This window comes from Enoplosus armatus, chromosome 7, assembly GCF_043641665.1.
Source record: "Enoplosus armatus isolate fEnoArm2 chromosome 7, fEnoArm2.hap1, whole genome shotgun sequence".
In the NCBI taxonomy this organism is placed as follows: Eukaryota; Metazoa; Chordata; class Actinopteri; order Centrarchiformes; family Enoplosidae; genus Enoplosus; species Enoplosus armatus.
This window is the reverse complement of record NC_092186.1, coordinates 1,903,102-1,931,010: the sequence shown is the minus strand read 5'-3', so window position 1 is coordinate 1,931,010 and position 27,909 is coordinate 1,903,102. Positions and strand designations below refer to the sequence as shown.

The window sequence follows — 27,909 nt, the reverse complement described above, 5'->3', positions numbered from 1 at the left end:
CCAAGCTGAGCACCATCACGTCATCTCTCCCCTTCTATGTGCGGCATTTCCAGTTTCGCCCCCCACCTACTGACATGCAGCATCATTTCAATACATTTGAATGTATAAATCGCTGTGAAAAGCTTTAATACGGCACCGACGCTGCCTGGAAAGATTTCTGACTTTGCTGCTCCTCCGTCTGCAGGTGTCGGGAGGGAAACCTTCTGACGGTCTATAGCCTCAAATCACTAATGTTTTCCTCGAATTACTAATTCCTGCTAACGGTAAACAAGCGTCACATGCAGCAGAGGAACTGAGGAATCAGAAATTGTTTGTGGAACTGCATTAACTGCAAACTGAGGAGAGAAAATAGTAGTATAGTAAAAATATAGAAAAGCATATGATTGAGGATCTTTTATATTAGCAAGAGCAACAAGCATTTGTGCATTACAGCTGGTTGAGATTTTCACTTCTTTATTAACTGTTACGTAGTTGAAGGTAAGAAAGGATCAACTTTATTGATCTTTTAAAATGTCACGGTGGGGAGGTGTGGTCCATGACGGCCAGGAGTTCATTATCCTTCTCTGTCCCATCTGCCCGGTGGAGTCCAGAACGCATCCTGGGAGAGACCTCGCCACTTCCACTCTCTTCCTGTCTGCTGCGGAGATGCTTCTGCCCCGGCTCAGCGCAGTATCACTTTTGCAGAATAATCCAAAATCAATATTTTAGTCTGGTGATAGAGCTGCACCCCCCCACAGAGTCCTACAAATGTTTAAGCAGTGCTCTGCAGACTCCAAAGGATTTAGAGCTCTCTCTAGGGCCTGCGTCATGTTTCATGAGATGAAATCTATTGAATAAAAGACAATAAAAGAGAATAGAAAGTACAGTATTTCCTCCTGAAATGTGGAAGTGGAAGTTTAATGCCTACTGTAACTTCTGTTCATACTGTTCATATCTTAGAATATTTGTATCTACCCCTTACTGTTTATTATATTTATACTTCTATACATATACATGCTACTGGCATGCTAAACTTAATTTAGTTTTCTCAGTACTTGTACTCTGTGGAATGACAATAAAGTTGAGTCTAATCTACTCTAATGTACAATAAAATGGAAATACTTACAATACAAGAACCTCAAAGCTTTAGTTCCTTGAGTAAATGTACTTTCCCCACTGTGTGGAGCTGCAGCAGTGCAGCAGTTGTATGCTGCCAAATCGAAGCTGAACCTATAGAAAGAGGATGCAGCCAACAGCTCTATCACACATAAAGTTTTAATGAACTTCATGTGATTTCACCTGTCAAATTACAGCCACAGACATATAGAGAGAGATCTTACAGTGTCACAGCTAATTCACTGTTATTTCAAGTGAAGAGTGCTGCTATCAGAAGGAGAGAATACCGTGAAATATGGATGGTGTGTACATACCAAATGTGTTTTCCCTCCACTAATTACATGATATACACGCCTCTCAGCTCTGAGCCCCCAAACACTTTTCAAGTTGCCTCGAGCCTTTTCCCGTCACTTTGTGCAGAGATAAGAGCATCACTGCTGCTGCTTTTCTCTAAGTGCATCCCTGTTATCGTTCTGTTCCATATGTACAGAGTGTTTACGCTGCAACACATGTGGCATGAATGTAAAATATTCCAGACATTAATGCCTTCTCCTCGTGTTTACTCTTCTCTGAGAAACAGAAATTAAGGTCAAGCACTCTGACAGGTCTGTGTGTGAGTGTGTGTGTGTGTGAGTGTGTGTGTGTGTGTGTGTGTGTGAGTGTGTGTGTGTGTATTCAGCTGATTAAAAGAACAGAAGAGGAAGGTAGAGAAATTGTGATATTTAGAATTGAGATAATAATTGTGGGACACAAGGATCATTTTTGAAAGTAAAGGCTTTATTTGCAAGTGTTTAAAACACATAAGCACAAATACTAAAGCTGGGCCGTTTAACTAGACTGAGGTCAACAAAACAATAATCCAACAGAAGTCTGAACTTAACAAACCTGACCTTACAAATGACACAAAAAAGAGGGGTATATATACCCATAGGCTTGCCTACATGAACACAAGGGGGTTAGATAACAAAACTCAATACAATTATAAACACCCAAAATAAACCCAATAAAGTACCAATAAAACTAACAGTAATTGTAAATACTGAAAATGGTAATACTAATAAAACCCAAAATAAATATCCACATGCTGCCATTCTTTAAGAATATCTAGTCCAGAGCTCCCCCGCCCACCACAGTTGGCTTCTCCCACTTCCTGTTTTCAGCATAAAAGTCTTCCTGAACCTTCAGCTCATCTTTTGGGCAGACGACTCAGCAGCAGCATGTGGAGAAACAAAGAAAACCAGGTAAACTATATTAACACATTTCAAACCACCCTCTCTTCAAACCTTTGATCATTAACTAAAATGCGTGCACTCAACCTGGCAACATAATGTCATACTGTAAACCAGAATACAACGAAACATGCTTAACCAGAAATTGTGTTTAGAGATTATACTGGAGTGAAAAGTAAAATACTTGTGGTAGGACCGCCACAAATTGTTAACATTAGCTTATTCAAAAGTTGTTAAAAGTGACAGAAAGAAACAAAGTAAAGAAAAAAATATAGAAGGAATGAAAGAACAAGGGAGGAAGGAGGGCTTGACAGAAAGAAAGAAGAGAGGGGGGAAGGAAAGCCAGGAGGAAGAAAAAGGAGAGAAAGGGAAAGTAAAAGAGAACGGAAACACAGAAAGAAAGAAAAACAAAAAGCCAGTGTAAACAACAAGCATGAAGTACTGAAAAGTGACTTGTTACACTCACATCTGTCCTTTATAAAGAGACAGAAAGGAGCTTCTAACAAACATGGCCATTCATTAAAAATGTTCGGTGTAATCCACAGTTCAGTGAGTTCAACCAGTAACTCAGTGCGAAGCGTTAAGTTCAAGTTTATTTGTCATTTTAACTGTAAATAATACAGTTGAAATGAAATAAAACTGTACGTACTCAGGACCAGAGTATAAAACTGACAAGACATACAGCAAAGTGTTAAAAGATCAAGACAAAAACAGCATATTTATGACACAAATCATCCACGAAAACTGCTCATTTAGAAAACAAGATGTTCTCTCCAAATCTCTCTGAGCTCAAGTCTCTTCAGCCACGACTAACTATTAAGCTTACCCTAATTCATTTCTCAAATGAGAGTTGTTCGCTCATTTTGTGCTGCGTTAATAATTATGTGGTTAATGAACTTTTACGGGGGGGGGGGGAAGCGCAGCATGATGAAATAACAGCAGGGAGTCAAAGGAAAAGATCAGGAAGATGAGAAGATGAGTGTGTTGGTACTGAGTGTCAGACACCACTGATGGGAGACTGTGTAATTGCTCATAATGAGCACCGTGTCATGTTAACATCATGATGTAACTGCACACATTCACAGTATCTCTAACATACAACACGCCGTCGCCAAAAGTATGTGGACGCCCAAACATTACGCCCATATGTGGTAACTGAACATGCTGCTAGCGGCCTGCACTCTTCTGCTTTTAAGCTTTAGACCAGGTTTTGGAACCGGACTCCAAACTGGGAGAACCGTTGGCCATTGTCATGTTGAAAGAGGGAAGAGCCTTTTCCAACGTGTTGCCATTAAGTTGGAAGAACACTATTGTCTGAATATAGCTGTTAGCTGCAGCATGACGGGGGATAATCTCCGACAGCAGTGATAAAAAGCAGCACATGTTCAGTATGTAGACATCCAGCGGACACAGAGCAGCACGATCATCCCATCGGACTCGTGTTTGTGTCCACGTGATGAATGAAAGTGCATTGTTCACTCTCCTTTTTAGCTCTGGTTTGAACTCTGTGACCTCTCCTAAAACATTTATATCCAACTGATCTGCGACAGCAAACAGGTTTTGGAGGAAACTGGCCGACTTCCTATTAACATAATTTGGAAATGTGGTCAATTGTGGCAAGTCGCAAGATGTTGATACTGAATGTATCAATAAAATGTTCACCGACAACACTTTTCATTTGTTTTCCACCAATTATCCAATCTTGCAAAACAACACCCAGTCGTAGAAACTGCAGCATTAATGAACTTGTCTGGTTCTGTGTTGAGGCTGTCGCAGCGCCGGGTCGGGGTTAGACAAAGATCAGGCTGCTGTGATGCTGACGTCCCTCCCTCTCAGATGCAGTAGTGGGGGCAGACACCTCCACCTGCTGTGATCCTGCACATAAACAGCCTGTTTTCTCCCTCCCTCCCTCCTGTCCATCCTGTTATCCTTCAGTTTTCAGGGTCTTTACAGAGAGGAAGCCTGTACAGTGTTTACTGTAAAATACCGAATTCTTTACTGTTGATGGGATTAGGGCCGGACATGCAGTACGTGCTGCATCCTAATTCAGGCTCTGACTCCTTCCAAGAGGGCATTACAAGACCAAGCATGTCAAAGTCCTCACAGTCCGTCTTCTTTTGCCAAGATTTAAAGGATGAAATGTTGATGATTTGTCCAAGTGATATTTTCCAGGTGTTCAGATGGTCACGACTCACCATGAGTCCATCACGTGACAAAGACCCTGATGAATTCAGATAAACTCAGCGTGTGTTCCTGTTGGCGGCCTGGACATGTTGTTCATCATCACACTCTTCACACCTCCTGCATGTGTTGGTGACTGAACATCGATGGATTCTTTAAAGGTCCCTGTTTCCTACACGTTCATCAAACAAGTGAGTTTAAAAATGGATCACATTCATCACATTTCATACGTGGAAAAATGACACAATTCTGGCTTAGTCTGTTCTGTCTCATCCACATAACCAACACACACACACACACACACACACACACACACACACACACACACACTTAATAGAATGATCCATGTTGCTTACAGTTATTAAGCAATAGTTGATAGCAATAAGCTTAATAACAAGCAAGTGACACCTCTCAGGCTCTATACAAGCTACATATAGACGACAGTAAACTTCCATTCAGTTGTTTTTGTGTTTGTCGTAGTTTGGACAGGATACCTGGCTTGTTGTTGTCCTGGTCCCCCCCCCCCCTCCTCTTATTATACCTATTTTATATCTTTAGGTTTCTGTTGTATTCTGGGGATCTTGAGATACATTGCTCACCTAAGTTTGTCAATTAAGGATGGTGTAAATGTCTCTGGTTTGTATGAATTGATCCCATTTTCAGCTGCTTTTTTTGCACGGAGACGTTGTTTTACTCATATTGTGAGTTTAATGCCTGACGACGGTGTTTGAACGAAGCTTTTTCAGTACACTCAGTGCTGTCACTGTTCACCTTCTTCTGAAGGTAATTTTATAAAATAAATAAATAGGATAAAATGATATAAAAGGACAACTCAAGGAAAATGAAGTTTAAAAAAACCCCTCTCAATCTCTCTCCTCGCCTTCCATCATCTGCATCTTCTCCACCCTCTCATCACCTTCTTCCAGCTCTCCGTCCATCTGTTCTCTCCAGTTTTTCCCGTCGGCGGTGAATCAGAAGAGGATCACACTCTGCACATCTTTCACACTGCTGTTTGGGATTTGATGAGGGAGGAGGAGGAGGGTGAGGGATTTAAAGAGGTAGGAAAATTGTGATGCTGTTGGGAATCTGTGCCAATTTCAAGCAGCACTTGCCACTCGTTTTTCCACTTGAACGCTCCTCACATGGTTGATGATCTCCAGAGGCAGGTGCTTTTCCCTCAAAATTGAGATCCAGCGTCGCCGACCAGGTGTAGAGAACACTTCAAGCCTCTGGGAACAGAGCAGAACTGCTGCATATTTAAATGAAATATCAAACGTATGTATCCATACGTGGAGAAAATCAGTTTTCCTCCACTTCGAGGATGTATGAAGTTTCTGCGTGACAGCAGAGCTATACATCCTGCTTCCTGATACTTCAATCATGTTGTGTAAGTGGGTCACCTGGAAGCAGATTTGATATGAAGTGACATTTACCTGCCAGTCTAATCTCATGTTACAGACATAAATCACATGGAGAGCAGGGTTGGTATGATGAGCGCAGACGTGGCTCCTCTCAGGAGTCCAGCTTTGAGCGGATGTCTGTTTTTGTTTCAGTCGTTCCACCCAAGTTATTCAACAAAAGACACCCAGAATAACTTGTGTACCTGTTCGCATGGAGAGTGACCAAAGACCCTCACTGAACAGCATTGGTTTCAAGAGCCATTATATGTTGTAAACGATGTTGAAATGAAACGCGCAGCTCATACAGTTCATGAAACCAAACGACAGAAAGTTATTTTATCACAGTTTACAGACTGACTTCAGCTGTGCTTCACCTCCCGTGCGTACCATAATTGAGTGCAATTATTAATTAACAACACTTCAGTTGTTCTCATTTTAAGTGGCCAGGTTTCCTTCCAAATGTAGCACTTAAACTGAATTTCCTGAAAATCATCAGTAGAAAGTGTGAATTACTGAACGCAATATTTTGTTCGAATTGTTTTTTTTTGAATTTCCAGTCAGGTTTTTTTATGTGCAAATTGAAAATGTGCATTAAAACAGGAGGATGGAAACGCACCTAGTGCTTTAGGTAATCTGGATAAACTGTTGATTTGTTTCCAACCTGCTCCTGTTTCTGCAGGGATGTCGCCATGTTCCCAGACCTTCACAGTTACTATGATGAGTGCAATGTTATAATGGCCCAAAGTACAAAAATAAGGTTCAGGTTGTAATAAGACTGTATAAAACATGTCTCTGTGAGCAAACCTAGTTGGATACTCACAGCCTTCAGCAAAATGTACACACAATCCCACAGATTAAACTCTGTAATCGTCCCGCCGCTCGTCTCAGATTGTGACCAAATTTGGCCTGAGGTTGGTCACTAATCCAGGTGTTTCTGTATATTTACATCCTCCCTGCTCCTTCCTTCGACTCTCTGCAAATTCAAAACGCATGCTTGCCTATGATAAGGAAAACAAATGTTCCCTGCAGTAATATGGGGAGTAATTGAATTGACAACATAGCGAGGTCTTATCTGGCGGGTTTCTCCAGGCGTGGCAGAGGAGCTACATGCCGAGCGAGTTCATGATGGAGCAAACGCTCCTGGGCCACCAATGAGCTCTTGACCCCTGCTGCTCACTGGAGCACATCCTAACACAGAGCACGGAGAGGGGGTTATATAAATGAGGTGTGTGTGTGTGTGTGTGGATCCGCAGGGCATTGTTGCTTCTGTGAAGGCATCTCGTTATAGTTGCCAAACGTCAGCTGTAGCGAGGTCGCGACGTGCGCTCACATGCGCTGATGAGGACACGCTTCCACATGCAGACGGGATCAAACCAAAGGTCACGGCCGGGTGAAAAAGGCCACTCAGACGTGCAGCTGTCACACACACACTCAAACACACACACACACACACACACACACTGAGGTTGTGTGAGTGAACTCTGACCATATCAGGTTGCCATGACAACGATGGTCCCATCCTATTACAGAGACTGGAACATTTAATTAAAGGAACTGCTCCAAGCCGGTTTAAATCCTATTAATCACATCGATCTCAGTTTGTTCATATTAACGATGAACCGTCCATGCAATCCAAAGTGAGTTCAAACGTTCTGTGCTTGGACCAGTACTATAGATATTATCAGGGAACACTCATTCATTGTTATGCAGATGATACCCAATTATATGTATCGATCAAGCCAGATGAAACCAACCAGTTAGCTAAGATTCAAGCGTTCCTTAAGGACTTAAAAACCTGGATGACCTGCAATTATCTGACGTCAAAGCTGAAGTTACTGTACTTGGCCTCAAACACCAACAAGCTTAAGGTACCCTGTGCGCAACAGTGCCTCTCTCCTGGGTAATAATAATACATTGGGTAATATATTGTATATTTTTTGTTTTACTTCGGCCCTGAACACCTCTGAAACACATTACCTAAAGATACAGTTCTAGACGGCATTATTCTGGCCTCCAGCACCAGCGAACGGTTATCTCGGAGTAATCTTTGATTAGGAAATGTGTATCTTCTAGACTGGATTAATGCAATTCCTTATCATCAGGCTGCCCCAATAAGTCCCTTAAGACTTTGCAGTTGATCCAGAATGCTGCGCTACATGTACTGAATTATTCTGGTATATGAAGGCGAGAATTCCCTTGAAATATCAAATATCAATTTCCACTATTCAACCCTTTCTTGGACCTTCTCATCCCATTCAAAATGTTGTGATGTTGATTAAATGCTCAAGCACTGTATGAAACAGTCAACCAGCATGAGTGTGGACAAACACTGATCTGTCTGCCATGATGTGTACTCTGTCCTTGCCTACAGCCAATACTCTCTCGTGCTTCCATGGGAACCCTGCTGTGTGTACACAGACTATTTGCATGTGGCAGTAGCCGCACACTCTCACTGAGATAGAGGTGGATGATGCCTGTATAATCTGACACATTTAATCTGGGACAACTAGCCTCCATCTCCTCTGGGAAGCCACACTTTCCTCTCGTGAAGATCGTCTTCCCTCTGATTGGCCCGTGGCTATGACAGATAAGACAAAGAGGAAGACGTGAGCTCGAGAGCCACAAAGAAGACAATCAACCCCGTCTGACACTGAGACACAAGCATGACTAAACGTCTGTATTATCCTGATTACATCTTCTCGATTTCTCAGTTAGTGCTTTGTTGATTTCTGTCACTTTACATTTGCATATATTTCTGCAGACTGAATGACAGAGATTTACTGTGTTAGTGGACGACGCTGCCATGACAGTCCTTTGGGAGTTTGACGCACACGAACCAGATTGATGCTGAGAATCAAATTGAGATGTTTTCTGCGGTATCAAAAGTAATCCAGTTTACTTAAACTGTGAGCAAATGATGGCTCAGAAAAACCATCGCAAAATCTCAAAATATATGAATTCATAAGGATTCAACAATAGGAAAATAATACACCATGAATACATTTTAGACAAAACTAAAAATGTCCAATGAATGTATCTTGTATCCCTGCACTGACACCATCATGTATTCACTCATATACAGATATTTGCTTGAAAACATGGACATACAGGGAACTTTTCACAAAGTCTGTCCTATAACTTGTAGAGTATAACTGGCATATATTATTGAACAATATATGCCAGGCTAGCTTAGACATGCAGTGGCTATGCCTGATTTTATATTCAATAATTCAGAAGCAGTTTTTACTTGAAAGGCCTCCTCAAGCTAAAGGTATCAAAGTTTTCATTCCTGATCCCTCATTTTGTTTGCTATACTGAACATGTTAGATTCTTCTTTTATGATGTACTGTTTTGTTGTTTTATATGAAACACTTTTAAAGTTTGGTTTTGATCATTATTATACAAGTAAATTATATCGTTATACGAGCTGAAAATACCAGAAGTACACTTCCATCAGTCGAGAAACAGTCAAATTCTAGGAAATCCTCGTGTTCACCGTCTTCTCCACAGTTAGAGGATAAATAACAGTTTCATCCCAAACAGAGATACATCGAGGACACATCTTCACTTCACGTCAAGACAGGAAGAGCCTGCTCGTGTCACTCTATCAAAAGATAGAAAATACACCTTCCTTCCACTCCTAAGCTGTCTCGCTAGCATGCTGTCCCGTCTTTATTGAACTGGTGTTGAAATAGAGCAACAGGTTGGAACTATTTTGTTGACAAACCAAAGCTGCCATTATATTTACATGCTGTTAACATGTCGTCCTCAGCTATGAGACTTTAAGAGTACTTGCTTGCTAAATGTCAGCTTTAGATGAATCCTCAGAAGGTTTTGATTTTGTCTTTTTATGCACAATTGCCAGACAATATTTCATACTTTTTATTCTGGGCACGTTCACATTCCTAATAACATCATGAGAGTTTAATCATGAAAAAAGTACCAGATGAAAATAGCATCTTTATTTGGGCCCGAGAGTTTCATTGGTTTGTATTAATTTGATCAACTGTAACTTTGTTTGGGAGTCTGGGAACATGCTCAGTATGAAGTGACATGACCGGCCGACCAGGCCGTCCTGTTTTATTACCTGATCTTGAGGCCTTAAAATGTTTTATTAATAAAGAAAGAAATAATGGGCAGCATATAATACCTAACCAAGATGAGAGGTCATGACTGTTGGCGGCCATATTTTATCATCAGTACTTTCATTTGAGCAAATAGATTCAGAATAAGCAGGAAAACTGAAAGACAATTGTGAGAAAGTAAATATAAGTGTTTTGACAAATTAGGATGCATAAATGACATAAAGACCAACTATCCACCAAACAAATACAGGGGCATCATAGAGCACATTGGAGCCTTATTTTGAAAGGTCCAGCATTCTTTATCTGAAACTTGTCATATTGTTATCATATCTCACTATTCTCTTTTGGTTTTGTCAGACAGCAGTTGAGGCTTGCACCTCTCCTTCCGGCTAAATTTAGTCTGCACCTAAATGTGCTCTGCGGCTCCAAACTGTGCGCACCCGATGACGCAGCAGTCTGCCTCTGTCTGCTGCTGCGTCATGTGCGCACGAGACAGCGACCCAGACTGCACTGTTCTCCCACCGCCCACCTCCAAGTATCATCCCTCCACCCTATATTATTTATTCCATGCATTCGTTTTGTCCTAAAATGCGACTCCCGGGCACTGGGATACATGCAGCGGCTCTTTTCCAGGTCACAGAGTTGTTCCATAATTCATCACCTCTCTGCAGCTTCTGAACATCCAGTACTCTCTCCCGCCCTCCCGCCTCTGTAACTTAATAACAACAGCTCGGGTTAAAAGATGAAATCACAAATGCAGCACAAACTACGACCATCATCATCATCACCGGGTCACGCGGTGTTTTTCTGCAGCTGCGGTGCGCCACGCCGACCCGTCCCGTCTCCGCCGCTCGCTGGCATAATTTGCAGACGGCAGGAGGAGGAGGAGGAGGAGGAGGAGGAGGAGGGGTTTACTGACATCAGCACTGCCGCTCACTACAGCACCGAACAGGCTGCCTGTCTGCGGGACCAGCCACGCCATCCATTTATCCTGACGGGCTTTACGGATGTCTGGGCTCGCACTGCGGGGTTCAGGTCGTGTCGAAGCGGACAGTTCGCGCACCGAGGCGCCGCTGGAGGACCAGAGCTCGTCCGTGCAGTTCAAACGGTGAGTTTGCGGCGTGTTTGCGGGCAGCAGACAGCAGGGCAGACTGGCGCAGGGCGAGTTTAGTCGGGCACGCTGTCTGTCTGAAGTTCATATTCGCCTCGTCACGCTTGGTGTTACTGATAGTCTCAGTGTCTTTGAGTGCATTTGAGTTATAATATTCTCAAATGTGCATCATGTTTATTTACTTAGAAAGACTTTCAGGCCTGAGCTGAATCAATATGTTCTCACATGTGAATGTGAAAGTGGTTAAAAGTGTGTGATGTTAACATTTTAACTCCATTTGAAGTTTGCAGGAGCTTCTGTCTGCGTCAGGAAGCTGCACACACAGGACCGGCGAGGCAGCAGCATTTCATACAGAAGAGTGCACACAGGGGCGCTCCGATAAGAAGCCAAATTCTGCACTGCAGTGGATTTCCTCAGGTGTGTGTGTGTGTGTGTGTGAGTGTGAGTGTGTATATGTGTGTGTGTGCGTGGGTGTCTGACGTGACAGTACACTCAGTTTAAGCTCTGTACAACGGAAGAACCTGCAGAAGCTTTGGGGCATCGTCTGGAGGTCGCCCCGTCCTAGAGAACTGTGCCACCCTCCAATTTCCAGACCACCCAGCCTCCACCCTCCATCTCCTCCTCCTTTTCTTTTCCCATCACAGACTCAGTGTGGTGGCCGGTTAGTCTGTCTGTCCATTTGGATCACAAAGGCCTGCAGGCCTCAGACTGGAGAGCTGTGACTGACGGGTGGATTCATACTGTGGATCTTTAAAGAAATGCATGGAGATTTAACCAAATCTGCAGTTTTAAAGCAAAGACCAGCTGACCGATAAGTTCAGTTTCATTGCTCTTGGAGGACTTATATTTTTGGATTAAGAAGAATGGACCTGCTCTTCAGGGGTTTGTAGGACTAAAGAAGGTGTCGAATTCACCCTCAGGGATCAGATTTTTATATTTTCCACTGTGTCATCCAAGTCAGCACGACACAGCAAATCTCAGGCACCAGTACAGGTTTCCCAGGTTTAGGTTGAGTTCCAGTTTCACCTCAGGGATTTTGAACTAACAGAGTTTCCGTTTGGTATTTTTCAAGAAGTTGATTTCACTTTTAAGTAAGCAAATCTCAGGCAACATTTGTATTCTTGGCTTTAGAAGTGAACTTCTGTTGCCATGACATCTGACAGTTTCCAGTACCGGGCGCTCTTTGAGTACAAGCGGGAGCGCGGCGATGACATCAGCCTCCAGCCGGGCGACCTGCTCACCGTCCCCAAAGCCTCGCTGATGGTGGTGGCGGGGCTAGACTACCAGGAAGGGGACGAGCGGAGCCCCAAGGGCTGGCTGCACGGCACCAACGAGAGGACCAAGGAGAAGGGAGACTTTCCAGGGACTTTTGTGGAGTACGTCGGGGTGGTTAGGATCAGCCCTCCTGCGGCTAAATCCTGGCCCAGGCCTGTACCACCGACCCCGGGGGGGCCACAGACCGCTGTGGGGGCTCAGCCTCCTGGAGCAGCTGCTGCTTCAGGTGAGTGCTGCCCCAACAGGATAGAACAGTTCATGTGGATGGGTTCTCTGGGTTCTCTGGGTTCTCTGTTTGGATCTTTTTGGTGGCTGATCAGTTGGATTGTAATCAACAGGACAAAAACATTTAGTCAGTTTGGGCTGTAAAACCTGATGTTGGACTTCAATATGTGTCAAGTATTTTTGTGTGTGTGTGTGTGAGTCTGGTTCAGTTGCTATGAAGCATGTTGGTGATGCTGTTTGATTTGCAGACTGTGAACTCTGCCTGCTGGAGTTGTTTGATCGGAGTAAGAAATTACTGTGTAGCATGAACTTGAGTTCAGGGTTGGAGGAATGAAAAGTCTGCAGGTCCGTTCTTACTGTCTGTGGTTGTATGTGGGCCTATCAGGGCTGGCCTCTGTGTTCCTGAGATTTTCCTTTGGAGGACCCCCCCGCATCTCAATCACCTTCACAAAACCATCATGCTGACACTAAAGCTCTGTGTGCGTCAGGGTGGTCCAGGCCTGAGGTGGTTGCCTTGTGCGTCTTTGCCGCCGTCCTGGGGTCCATTTCAGAAAATGTGCAAGATACTTGCTGCGATTTGCAACACGAGGTCATTGTGACACGTTCCACTAATCAAAACAAACACCATACTTGTTCGACCCTGTAGGATTCACAAACGTACCTCAACATGCATTTACTCAATATTCACAACATTTAGAGTACTTACAATGCCGGAGTGCAACTAGAATTATTCAAGTTTGGTCTTGACGTACTCTATTATTCCACAACGCCGTGCACAACAGAAGTGAGGGAGCTCAAAGAGATGAAATATACTTTGCAATTCTGTCAGTACCTCAGTTGAAGCATTAGACCACTAGAGGTAGTTTTGGGTAGATGCTTTGGGCGAAATGACCCTTTAAACCACAAACATGCACTGTCACTACTAGTACATAGTGTACACCTCCTAGCCTCACTGCCTGCAGGCCTGTCCATCGGGCGAATGATCAGCTGATAACCTGCTGCTGTGTTGATCTACCCAGATCTTTAAGCTCCAGTCCAACCAAACCCCTCAGTCAAATACCAGCTCTGCGTGAAACCTACCGGGCCTCAGTATCGCCTCTTCTTCTCTGGGTTCAGCCCATACTGGGCGTGTTAGTCCCCCAAGAAAATATCCTGAAAATATCCACGCCAGAAGACTCCTTTCTGATGCTGGTTCAGGATCTTTGAAGTAGATCTTGCCCTGGCCAGGTGCACCTCCATGATGTAGCACACCTGGGCAGAGCTAGAGAGAGCAGAAGAGGAAGAACGCATACAGCCCAAACGTCAATTGACAGAATGTTGATAATGACTTGATAGCATAATGTTGACTTCATGATTGCAAAAACTTAAAAACTAAGATCAAAGTTGAAAAAGCTCTTATTGCATTCAGACGTGTTGTGGCTCACCATTGACTCCCAGTGTGCCCCAGTAGCTCTCTCCACTGTGTATGTGTTCATGGTCTCTTACAGTATCTCTTGGTATTGACTCCAGTTCTGAGTGCATACTGTACACTAGCGTGCAAGCTCTGTGTGTTCGTTCAGTGCAGCTGGATTTTTGATGATTTATTTAGGAGTGAGCAGAAACAGGCGGTAACGAGGACGAGGAGGACTTGAATGTAAAAGGCATCGCGAAAAAAAGGCTGCCCCACTTAAAAACCTATTCTGAACCCTGCAGGCTTTGATTAGCATTTTTACAGGGTTGGGGTGGTTAGCTCTGTTTTAGCCCTGGCTGTCTGCTGCAGGGTGAGTTCAGATCTGCTGTGTTTATGGCTCTTCATTTGCTAAATAGGTCAGACGCAGAGCAATGTTCTCTCCTCTTTCTTCTGCCGCCTCTCTGCTCTCTTTAATTGTCTGGTTGTCCGTCTTTTTTATGGGAGTGGGTTCAGTGCGTCTTATATAAATAACATCCACTCCGCTCTAGGCTTGGGTAAATATTGTTCTCATTTCCATATGTCCCTGCTCGCTGTGTGGATGCTCTTAGTTATAGCATGTGTGCTGGCTGAGCCGCTCGTCCCTCCCTTCTGCCCCTCTATCCATCCATCCATCCATCCAGCATCCTGTAGCCACATAGGGATGTCTTTGTCCTAAATAAATGATGTCGGCCTGACATGCCACATTCCTGCAGTCACAAATCACCAGTAGCAGTAGTTGTGCAGCAGCAGCAGCAGCACAGGGAGGCCTGTGCAGAGGGAAGCTAACTCATCTGCAGCCTCCATCACTGCTCCCACTCAGGCACGCCCTGCTCTCTTTCAGCACTCTGGAACAACACTGCTGAGGGTTTTATATTTTTTCCGGGAACAGGATTGATCAGGGATCACTGGTCAATTCAGACAAAGTCATATATAATGCAGTAAGTCAGTGAGTGTGCAACATCCGGCCATGCAGGCGTGCAGCATGTTGTATAGTGGCTACGGCTGGAAAACTGGGGATCAAAGTGAGAGCGAGGATTGTCTTGACTTGTGGTAGAGATGTACAAATCTATTTTCTTTTTATATTAACAATGAATCAAACAAGCTCTGATACACCGACTGTTTACCTGCCCAGCACCAAAGAATATAAAGTTAAAGACGAATGACTCTCAGCTCTCACCCCAAAGTTGAGCAACATTTTTTGTTCCCCTTGTTTCCTTATTCTCTCTTTACCTCCACATCCTTGGTTTCTCTTCCTCTCCTCCCTCTGTCTCCCCCTCCCTCCTCTTCCTCTTGCTGTCCTGAACAGTTCAGTTCCCTCCTGGTTGCCGCACTGATTGAATCAGGTGTGATATGTAATAGCTCTAATGGGGCTCATAGCACTAATCAATGTGTAACACTGTCTGACACGGTGCGATTGTGAACACCCTCCTACATTTACCAACCTGACGCCTTACCCTTCCCTGAGGGGGGCTGTTTGCCGGCTCCATACAACATTAATTATGACAGTAAGCTAATGAATCCCCTGATGGTCTCCTTGACACTGTATACCTGCAGGTATATAAGAGAAATGTTTAGGCTGAATATAACGGACTAATCGCATGCAGCCGTCTGCTCTCCTGTGATAAGGCAGCTCGCGTCTTTTAACTGCAGATGAGCCCTGTTGCTCTTTTGTGTGAAGAGGGATGCAATTAGATGTAAACCAGAAGACTAGACGTCATGGGTACGTTCTGCTCAGAGGCTTTGATCAGAAGAGCTTGGTCAAGTCAAATAAATGTAACACAACATCCTCCATTTCATCACGGCGGAGAGATTTAGTGTTGGACAAGAACTGAGAGGCCACCTTCTAACCTGAACCTTGAAACCAAGTCTGAACCCTCGAACAGCTTTTTGAAGATGAGGACTGGACCAAGTGTTTTTACGCTGAAGGTCTAACACTCAAATAGGTCCTCACAAAGATAGAAGTACAAGAACACTCACATGCACTCTGGCACTCTGGTTTTACGTCAAAATGTGCTGTTGAAGATAATGAGCTGTGTAGGTGGTCACTCTACCAATACAGAGTCAGTCAGTTTAACAGAGCTGTGTCTGTAAAACTCCAGTTTACCACTGAGATCCAAAATCATCTGAAATCAGAGAAAATCTGTGAAACCATTTTAATTTTGAGCGCATAAAAACGAGAAGCCTGAAAGTGAAATTCCCAGCGCCGGAAAAAACTTTTCTCGACGTCTTCAAGGGACATTCAATGACCTTCCTTCACTCACAGGAAGAAGACTTCTTGAAGAACCCACAAATAACTATTTCTCTAAGTTCTCAAATAGAAGCTGGTATTCAATGAATGCAGAGTCTCAGATAACACAGGTTGCTCCGAAGCTCTAATTTCATCAGTACAGTAACAAGGTCATGTCATACACTTTAATATGAAACATCTGCACAGGAAGTGTTGAGTCTCAGTGACAGTGGCTTAAACAGCGAAGCGGCAAAGAAACAACTGGAATGAATCGCAGTGTAAAAACAGCATGTCTGTGAGTAAGATTAATACATTTGCATAACTGATAACATGTTGGATAATAAAGGATGCATATAATATGAAAATCTATCTGATATATTGAAGATAAATATAGGCAGGAAGGTAAATAAGATAAAGATAACAGATGGCAGGCGATGAGGCCCGACAAAGAGCACATCATTCCCTTCAGTTTGGTCGGCTCATTTTTCACCTGACGCACACACACACATGCATATCAAACAGAGGTTGTCAATAGCAATAACAGTTTTTAATTGAGCACCAGGCAGTTTGAGTGTCTCCGTGTCTTCAGAGGCGCGTCGGTGCCGAGCGGGGCAGCGGATCAATGTGATCAGGCAGGTGATGAAACGCCGCTGCACTGGATAATGACTGAGAGATCAGACACACGGAGACGGAGACAGAGACAGAGGCGGGAGGGACGACCGAACAAAACACACACAGCAGTAATTGCCAGGCTTGCACTGTGGCTGTGTACTGACGAGAGTGGAAGTGTGTGTAGCGCTGCGCTCGCTGCTGTGCGAGGAGTTCAGGGGATCGATGGCGATCGCAGCATCGGCCTAACAAGCTAACCGGGCTAAGCGGCCTCATTTGTAGATTTATATTTAGCTCGACTCTTAGCTGTTTGGTTAGACTCTAATGGCCTTCAGTGTGTGTGTGTGTGTGTGTAAATGCTGTGCAGTGAAGTGTGAGTGTTATTCTAAAGAGACGTAGCCACCTGAAGGACAGATGTCTTCATGTCTCAGTGTGAAGATGAAGTGAGACGAGAGGAATCTTTGTGGTGTTTCTGTCTGTTTGTCTCTGTGATACCTAGTTTAGCTTAAAATGTAATAAGAAATGTATTTAAATCTGAACACACATTTGGAGCCAACGTAACAAATCAGCATGTCACTTGTTTAGGGATTTCCATCTTCTTCATTCGGTCTTGATTCAATATACTGACTCTCACAAGTGGAATCATCTCAAACTACTGGCAGATTGTTTGTGGGGGTTTTTTCTCTGTTGGAGTTGACATGTGTCACCCATGTGGAAATGTGCAGTTGTGAATTGGCAGAACATCCTTTGGCTGCTTCTCTCTTCCTGTCTGTCTTTGATTTCATTCTCGTCTTCAGTCCTCCATCTGAACAAGTCATTTCGTGTGTTTTTATATGCGCTAATCTCACTTCCTTACTCCGCTTTCTTGATTCGAATGCAGTGGCTGGAGTCTGATCACAGCACTGGTTTCAGGAAAGTCACTAACTTCTACAGAATTGCTAAAACAAGTGGATTTTTACTGGAAACAGGTTGAAATAATTTCATTCTGTTGACATTTAAGAAAAAGAGTTACTGGACTGTAACACACATTCACACAGACACGCTGATGCCCTGCTTCCTGTTTTAAAGTCAGCACAGCAGTGCTTTGCGGTGCAGTGCGTCAGTGGGCCTCCCTCACTGCGACTCCATGCGGCGCGATGCCAGGGCTGCATGCCAATTAGGGTGTCGTAACGAGCGTCTTAACGAACTGCTGCGGCACACGCAGTCTGCAATTTACTCAATATGGTCAATATAACCCCCATCACACACACACACACACACACACACTGACAATACACGCTGCCAATGAAAAGGTCACACACAGATAATCAGCTTTACATAGTGCAGGGAGATGAATGTGTGTGTATACATATATATATACATATATATATATATAAGAACGTAATATTGACAGTAAATTGTTGCACTATTTTTTTCAAACATGCACTTTTATAAACAAGATATCTTTCAAAAAGTAAATGCCTCAGGTTTTATACAAAAGTCCTAATAAAAGAATGGAAAATAGACAAGTGTGGTGAATAATAAGCAGCAGCCAACCAGATGGTGTGATTTATACAAGAACGTGCACCTCCAAAATAAAAGCCCTTTCACATCTTCATTTTTCGTTTTTCTTTTTTTCTTATGACACGTATTTTCTCTTCCTTCGTTCCATCCTTGCTCATCTGAAAGCATGAAAATGAAAAATATTTTTTCATGTACTTTTCTTCACAATAAGTACTTTTACAATAACTACTTTTAAAAGCATGAGTATTTTTTTTTTTCCTGCCACACCCACCGCTGCATGCTAATGTCTTTAATCTCTGAAGTGCTATTGTTTGTGGAGGAGGTGAGATTTATTGTCCCTGTTTTGAAAGTCAATTACGGAGGTCCACACAGCGCCTCTGTTAAATTGATGACCGGGGTGAAGCTGCTGAGTCGCTCACTGAAAGGAGAAGGTGATACAAATAAACACGGCAAACAGCCATGAATAAAACAGGAGCAGAGGATCCTGGGAGACCGCGAGGATGCAGCACTTTAATTCTTTGATGCTGCATGGCGGTGACCCACCCGCACAGTCTGTTAAACTGCAGATCCCGACTGCAGCCTGCTGTTCTGGGAATACATCTGTGAGAGGTTCAGGTCAAAGAGTGGAGAGCTGCAGGAAGCTCAGCGAGGCGGACCGTCGGGGAGAGCTGTTGTCAATAAAGCTTTTATTTTACTGGCTGCCTAATTGGCCTTGGAATCACTGCGCTGAGCCGAGAGGCTTCTCCTCCTGAGCTGAGGAGGATTTACTTGTCAGCAGTAAAAGAATAAGCACACAACAACACGAACACACCCACAAAACAGAAACGGGCCGTAATGATTTTTATTTCTGTGGAAACAAAAATAGAATTCAAACCTGTTTCTCTCTCTCTGTCTCTCTTTTCTACCTTTCTGAGGCTCAAAGTTCGTTCTTGGCCTCAGAAACAGCCGTTGAGGAAACGAGCTTTCGATTGTATCACATGGTCTTCATCAGCAGATGGAGTTTGCCGGGTTGTCGTGCTGTTGTAGATGTTCACATCATCACCTCAGCTTTTAATCCAGTGTAGACGGGAAGGTGAAGATACTAATCATGACTGATGGTGACATGTGGTAAGACTGAAAGCTCTAGAACAACTGCTAAGTGGGCCTCATTATTATTATTATTATTCATGTATTATTTATTGAATTAGCTGTTTGAATATATGTTTTCGCAATTATTATTTAAATTGAAGTTTTCTTTAAAAAAAAAAAATCTTCTCAAAACAACAGCTGCTTATAAACTCAACTAACACAATTGTAACGCACGTCACTGCCGAAGGACTTGGCACCAGTTTCCTGTTAATTGGCACCAGATGATAAAGCTCCAGTAAACCCTCGAGGAAATTAATAGAAAACCTGTAAACTAAAGCTGTTACCATTTTAATTCTCAATGTAAAGGTCTGTAATCTGTTTTAAAGCTTTCTCCACATACAAACTATGTTGTTGGCCTAAAAGAAGTATTACATGTATTCAGTATAAAAATACTTGAAAAATGCCCACCAATTATTTAACAATTATTTTCATTATCAATTTCGTCAGACAATCACTGTCCTGATTAATTGATTAAATGTTTGGTCCAACCAACAAAACCCAAAGATATTTAGTCTAGATAAGTCCAGTGGTTATTTGGTATTCGTCCTTCAAAATATAACTTTAATGATTAATTGATTATCAAAGTAATTGCAGAGTAATTTTTAATCGATTAAACCAGCCGTTGTTTGAACTCTAACCTCCCCCAAGTTGTTAAATCCCCAAAACCCCAGGAAGAATACTGAAGACATGACCTCAGTGTCTTCTGGTTTTTACTGTTGGACTGGCGCGACTTCTACTTCTTCAGCGGTGGCGTTCCTGCTCCTCCTGCAGAGTTGGAAGATTTACTCGGAGCCATCAGGAGCTGAGACTCTGAGACCTGTAAATCCTCGTCCACCCTGATCCGTGTGCAGCGACTCGGGACCAGGTTTTATGTGTAAAAAGGAATCAAGGAGTGAAAGAAATGGCTCTGACCAGTGGAGATCTGCTTTCTCTCCCGTATCCCCCCCGTCCTGCAGCCTGTTCATAGGCATCTATAAAACCACACTGCTTTTTACGGCCTCCTCCTCCCCTTCGCTGCATTTTAATGCCCTCTGAAGTCTCTCGATAGACTCGGGTACAAGTCATTTGACCGCTTTAATTTCAGCAGTCGGAGGCGTTGTAAAAATAATTTAAGCAGCTCGTTTTTGTCTCGGAGGCAGTCGCACGTTTCAGGGGTTTGATACATTACATTTATGCAGCTGCAAGTTACCGCAATGTTAGTATTAATGAGCAGTTTATAAGGGCTACAACACATTACAACATAATGTCTTAATAAAAAGAAGATCTGCATATGTGAAGGGTTGAGAAAACATCTTTTGTCTGTTTATTATTCATGCTTGTGCTTAAATCTTTACCTTTTAGCAACACTGGAATAAACTTTAGATGGGTATTCAATCAAAATGTCCTGAAAGCAACATTTAATAGTTTAGTTTTCTACTTTTATCTTTCTGTAGTTTACTCAGTCCATCATTTTACTCTCAACTTTAAGCCAAAGGCAAACAACTTTTCTGCCATCTCTAAAAATGATTTCTGAGGTTTGAAGCAGACGTTTGTGCGTTGACAGTGGAGTGAAACTGCAAACTGCACTCTGGTCCCAAAGGTAAAAAAGCAGAGCGGAGATTTCACTCTTTCTTCCCACAGCTCCGGTCGAACCGTTAACATTAGAGAGACAGTACTGCACAAAAATACCACCGCATACTTACTTAATAGTAACCATAAGACAATAAGAAAACATGAGAAGTAGGCTTCGCTAGCTCCCTCTAGAGGCTGCAAGCTTTTGAAGCTCCTGTGGGACTAACTCATGTAAACACTGTTGAGGTCATAGGACGGAAGGTTCTTCTTGTGAAACAGCTTTTGTCAAGTACCAGAGTCTTCTCGCTGTGTTGGCTGGTGTACGATGCTGTTAGTGCTTGTACTCTCTGTGCTGAATGGGATGTTGATCAACCCAGTTTGTAGTATTTTAGGTTATTGTTGGCAGAGTTAACATACGTACATCACCAATATGTTTTGTCTTTAAGCAGCCTGACCTGGTTCAGTCTGTTTCACTTTCCTTTTTATCTAATTTTCATGTTTAAAGTTGTTCTGACCGTCGAGCTGTGGATGTCTGACACTTCTCACACGCTGGAACAGCGAACCTTGTTGCAGTTCTTAGCCTTCAGATGCTTTTGGGAAAGGAGGCCCGTAACTGCCCCACATCAGCTTTACATTGCACCATGATCTGGGCAGGAAGACTGGAACAGTCAGAGGGGGGCAGATAAAGGTGCCCTCCTGTTGTCTGGGCAGGTTGGTGACACAAGCTGACTGTGTGTTAGACTTTGTCTCTGAACTGCGCTCTGCACTGCACCTTGTGGTGACGCTTATCCACCATCCATAAACCAATCGTCTGTTCTCAATGGAGCCATTGTTTTGTGTTTGAGCTGACGAGAAGAGCATTGTAGTGCTTGGCACCACTGGTGCACCGAGAGAAAGGCGGGGGGGTGGGTCTGTGTCAGCCACAGAAGCCAGTTGGGATTCAGTTGTGGTGCCAACTGGAGAGCTTTGAGGTGAAAAGAGACTCTTTTAAACCAGATGTGTGCCCCCCCCACACACACACACACACACACACACACACACAAGCTTCTGCCTTTTACAGGCGGATCATTGAGATTTTTAAAATGAGTTCAAACGTTGTGAGAAATATGATCAGTGACTCTCAGAGTTATTTTGCAGACGCTGAACTGAACGTGACAGGGTCCGATCACACCTGGTCCGACAGTCTCACGATATCCTGAGTGACAGAACGAATCATCTTTCCCTTCTACATGCTGTAAACTACCTCTTTCTTTCAGCTTTAATGGTGTTTCCTGGAGGGACCTCTATTCTGTTTGTCATTCTGATGACAGTTAGAAGAAAAGGCTCTCCGCATGTAAACACAGCTGACTGACATCTTATCTAAAGGCTGCAGTAGAGTTCCGTTCAGTTAATGTCAGTTTCTTTATTGTGGATGTTAGGGACTGGCTGGGGTTTGGTTTCAGCCTCCGAAGCATCTTGAATACTCGACAGTGTAAATGTGCAGGCAGGTCACACTAACGGAGAGCATCTTCTAAATCTTGACTCTGTAGTTTGTCTGGTTTGATCAGGAGAACAGTTTCTGTTCATCATTAGAATGCAGATGTTGTGTGCGGAAGGAAAAGGGGGTCAGCAGTTTGTCCTGTTCTGCCCACATCGAGCCCACAGGTCAAACACTGTTTTCTTCTTCCTGACAGCTTTCATCTTCACACACACACACACACACACACACACCTCAGGCCTCAGTTTATTTCATCCTCCAAACATTTATCTCCTGCTGCCCTCCACCGTGACATGAACGTGTCTCAAGTCCTTCCAGCAGGTCGTCCAATATGTGAGAACACACTCAAACACAGTGAAAGTGTGTTTGTTTACACAGGACACATTTTACCATGGCGAACCCACACACCTGTGCGTTTGTGGAGGCGGGTGAGGTTAAACACACAGGTCTGAGTTTACACAGTCAGTGTGTGTGTGTGTGTGTGGAGGAGACAGTGGCTGGAGGCTGGGGAGGGGGGAGCCTTCGTTTGATGGCTGAAATGACAAATCACCGGCCTGTGGCTGAGCTCTGCCCTCGTGATCCATCAGGATGTTCAGATAAAACTGAAGCAGTGATACATGACAGCGGGCAGTTTGCTGTCACTGTTGAGTGGATTTGTTTATAATGTAATTCATGCTGGAGCTCACAGCCACAGCATGCTGCTTGTTTCTTTTAATTTATTTTTGCTGACTTTTTCCAATCAGTAGGAGGCGCTACTGTAGCAGCAAGGATATGATCCCTCACTGGCTTCACGGCATATCATTTATCGGTTGTTGGACTGCAGGACCAAATGTGGCATCTGGACTTTGGACCAGTTTGAGGAAATAGTCCTTTCCAGTGAGCAGCAGTCAGCCCAACATCGGGCCAGTGCGCTTCGTTCGAATTCAAGTCAATTTTATTCACATCAGCAGCAGCCCAGCCTCACAAATTTGCCTCAAGGGGCTTTTCACTCCATAAACATGGAGGTATATACAGCATACGACACCTTCTATCCTTAGACGCTCGATTGGGAGAAAGAAAAAACTCTCCAACAGAGGAGGGATCCCTCTCCCGGGACGGACAGACTGGACAGACAGAGGAGAGGCTGAATCTCCTGGAGGACAAAGATCCAGATCCAAAACATGAGGCACCGACGTGGGAGAGATCCCAGGACAGCCGGTGGTCCAGCAAACACAGACTAAAAGTACTCGGCTTCATAGATTCATTGAGACTGAGACCGACCTGCTGGATCACCAACAACCAGCCGACTGAAGGTTGAGGCTGTTGTTTTCCAACACAGGTTTCATTACAAACACTAATAATGGCTGCATTCTATTTAGCTGCTCGCTGGCTAACTGGAACACTGGCGTCACTCAACACCTATTGCCTGATATTACACTTGTGATTTTCTTGCTTTAACAAATAAATGTTCTATAGCTTGACACAACGGCATGAAAGTGGATTTTCTCTTTTTCTGAAATTGAAAGTAAAACAAACAAAATGCATCACTTTAGAATATATGATTATTCATTTCTACCGAGCTTCTCAAAAAAATCCATTTTCATCATCTATCATCTCACAAGTGGCTTTTCACAGAGTCACCTCATGTTTTACTTCATCACGCTTTCATTAATCACGAGGTTCAGCTTGTCTTTGTGTCCCAGCTGGTTATTTATCTTCATCTTTTCTGATCTCGTGCATCATAAATACTCAGTGGGTTTGTTTTTAGTGGTTGATCTGACTTGTGGGTTGGAAACATGGGAATCTGAGTTGTAGATGCTGCAGGTTGTGGGAGCCTCCCTGTGACAGTTCTGCTGTGTCGGCTGAATCAGCGTGTGTGTTTGTGAAAACCAAAGCATAAACACAAGTGGTGCCTCGTGGCGGATGGTGCGGTGTTACACATTTGTTTGGTTTTGAAGGTCAGCGTTTTGCTCCTCCTGACTGATTTCTTTTTTTCCTGCCTGCCTCTCGCTCTCCATCCATTGTTCCTCATTCCTGCCACGTTTGTAATTTGAGTGGAAACATTTTCCTGTTGGCCTTTTGGAATTCCTTACCTTGCCTTTTCCTGGCCACGCTGCGTGGCTTTACACTGATGCATGTATGGAGGCAGGTGTGTGTCGGTGTGTGTTTGCTCCACTGGCTGACTCAGTGTCATCATTCCCTCTGTCACGCGGAGACAAGACGTCTTTATGGAAGTTTAATGACTCTCAGCTGTTTTCACACTGTGCAGCTGACTGATGTCCTCACAGAATCACCATCATTTATTAAACATAACCAGTTACGCTAACATGCTCTTTATTTTACTAATTAATGCATTAATCAGCGAGTAGCGCGACTGCGTTTTAACACGCTCATTTTCACAGAACACATGAACAATATTAATACGACTCTTTCTGAAAGCATCCGAACACACAGTGTAACACGTGTCCCCGGTCTAAGTTTAAGAACAACCCTGTTTTTTAAGGTTAAAATGGCAAGAAAAGTACTGCAAACGTAGAATCTGAGCTTTCTGAAGCCGCTCGACTCGGAGACCAGTATTTGAAACGGAGGGATATTTTGTGCAGGGACGGCAGAAAGGAAACTGTAAACACACAAACTAGAAACGTGTTGTTTCCTCAAGAAGCTATCAAGGCTTAACCACTTTTCAAACGTTTCTTAGTCTTTTTTTTCCACTTTGAGTAGCTTTAAGGTTGGAGAAATCTTACCTCTGTAGTAGTTTTGTTCAGTCTCTTCATTGAAGCCATACAATGCTTATTATATAACATATTTGGGATGTAAACGCACACAAAAAAAGTTATATCGTTATTATATTTTTGTACCCCAGCTATTGATATAGGCATCAGTCAGGCTTTGTTAGAACATCACAGAGACTACATCTATGTGCTTAACCCATACTGGTAGTGTTGTTTAAGGGCTGTTAAAATACCTTGACTAATACTGGACGGACGGTCATGACATCCTGTCAGACGTTCATTGTCCCTGAGCCCCCGATAGCAGGTCGACATATTCAATTGTTCTGTGAAATATCTATATATAATATGTATTGTTTTAAATATTCATGTTTCCAGGACAGTATATCTTAATGACAATTTGAAATTCCAGTACTTTAGGTTAGACACCAAAACCAAGGACTAAGGATCAAAAACAAACCTTTTTTTTCCATTTTACAACATGATTTCTTGACAATGACCTTTGCAAAACAGCTTGCATGTCTGTGGACTCGTCTTAGTCTCGTTCTGTAATCGGTGGGAAAAACGTCACCTTTCAGCTCTGCAATCAGCCTGCGAAGCCTGAGACAAGGCAACACCTACAGCAGCAGATAAGAGATAATACCTGTATTTACTGTCTTCATCTGCGATGCAGGCAGGAAGGTGCTCTCTCCCTCTTTTTCTCGCTCTCTCCTCGCTTAAATTGTATACAAAATCTCACCTTCCAACCTTTCTGTTCCCGATCCTCCTGATTATTATTCCATCTCTCCCTCCTCGAACATGTGAACACAACACCCGTTCGAATCTGGAGAGAAAAGGGGTGATTTTAGATCTACAGAGCGTGGGGAGCAGAGAGATAATTATAGATGAAAAGTAACATTCTGTGGAGACAGTCTAATGTTTTATTAATACAGGCGCTCACAGATGAGAGACATATTTACCGTCCAGTCATTAGTCATTCCTCTTCCCTCTCCTCCTCTCGTCCCCTCTGCGGATTTTGTTGTGATCTCATTTTTTCTTGGTTTAAAGTCACCGCTGCTGCTGCACTCCAGGGTAGAGCTGAACTGCCCCTGAACTCACCACGCCACTTCTGACACACACACACACACTTGGCTCGCTTGGTTTGGTCCATTGATGTCTGGCTCGTATCTCTCGTATCTCTGCTCTTCTGCCCCCCCCCCCATCATTCTCTCTCTTGTTATCTCAATGTCATTTAGTTCTCTTTCTATTTCCCCCTGTCATCCCCTCGTTCATCCCCTCTGGCTTCACAGCGCTCCGGCTAAAACCACTTTAAATAAAACACATAAACAGTTCACTGTGGGGAAATATTGGACGACTTTCTCGCCCTTTTTCTCACTTTGGCAGCAGACTGTGTGCAAATAAAACAGAAGAGTTTTGTGGTGAGTTGATACAAAGGAAAAACCCATGAGCCTTTTCCTCCAGTGGGACTTTATGTATATCAGTAATCCCAGCGAGGATCCATGTCGTGCTGGGAGCAGAGCTGGGTGTTGATTACTGATGGAAAAGTGTACGCAACACAAAAAAACCCCCTAAAAACAGCCAAGTACTGAAGGTTGGCATCTAATATCTGGCCAGATTCTCCGTCTCTCAGTCAGTCTTTTATTGATCTTTTATCAGGTGTCCAACATTCAGTTTTAGATTATTCTTTCTGCCCAGTCCTCCCATCAACGTACCTGTTGCTCGAAACCTGGGGGTGCTCTTTTTCTTTGACCTCCGTTTTAATTGTCAAGTCAGGAAAGTTGTAGAGTTCCATAATGTTGTCTTTTTGTCCCACTGCTGCCCTGGACTTTGACTTTCAGGGCAGCCCACACCTTTACTTCCCATTTTGACTATACTTCATCTTCCATGTATTCCTGTATGAGCTCTCTTTCTATCTTCAATCTTCTCTCCTATCTTAACCTCCTTTCATTGGCAATGGAGTCATCTCACAATGGATCTCACAGTTTTACTGATACTGATAAAATCTAAACTAGGTCTAGTTAGCTAATGTAGCCTGGAGCCTCTAGCCCCCCCCTACAGGGGTCTCCAACACCTGTAAACAGACTTTGAAGTTGTGTTTAGACAACATTACACATCTGTGAACTTCTTTTGTTAAAGGAAAACAAGGGAAAAGGAAAACATCTATTCCTCAAAGTATTGAACTATTGTTCAACAAGTATTGGTACAGAAACCCAGTTTCACGTCAGCATTAGTGTTGAAATACACCGAGAGCAGAGCAGAGCTGGCTGTCAACCGTTCTCCTTGTGTTTCTTTAATGCATTCTGGAGGCCTCTCTGACTGGCTCATGGGGAGATCAGCTGCTATACTTCAGGACGTTCCGGAGTCTCTCCAAGACGAGTCTCGGCCCATTTGAGGCCCTGAATGTTGAAGGAAAACAGAAGTGGGAACAAAAGTTTGGATTTGTTCTCTTCTCTGTCACCCAAGACAAATCAGTGGAAAGGACATTTTTACCATCATGGCTGAGAGTAAAGAGCTTGGCCGGGTCTGAAAAAGACTTTAGTGCACATTTCTCTTGATTTATTGGGAGGGCAGTGTGCCACAGCAGACTGGAACCAGAACAACTGTTAATGGACCAGTTTGAGCTTTTTACCTGAAACTCTAGAGTAGCAGAAATGTTTTAGCAGCTGTGTGGAGAGA

At 43.5% G+C, this 27,909-nt stretch overlaps 1 protein-coding gene across 3 annotated transcripts in view; it reads left to right on the top strand.

Moving 5' to 3' along the window:
• The first annotated feature begins 12,250 nt into the window (after positions 1 to 12,250).
• Positions 12,251 to 27,909, top strand: part of pik3r3b (phosphoinositide-3-kinase, regulatory subunit 3b (gamma)) — a 159,290-nt gene continuing 143,631 nt past the window's right edge. The window contains exons 1-2 of one of the 3 annotated variants that reach the window (XM_070908305.1): positions 12,251 to 12,630; positions 22,988 to 22,994. In XM_070908305.1, the coding sequence (XP_070764406.1) occupies positions 12,251 to 12,630; positions 22,988 to 22,994 (387 nt within the window). The remainder of the gene's footprint in view (positions 12,631 to 22,987; positions 22,995 to 27,909) is intronic. The other 2 variants (XM_070908307.1, XM_070908306.1) reach the window with 2 other exon arrangements.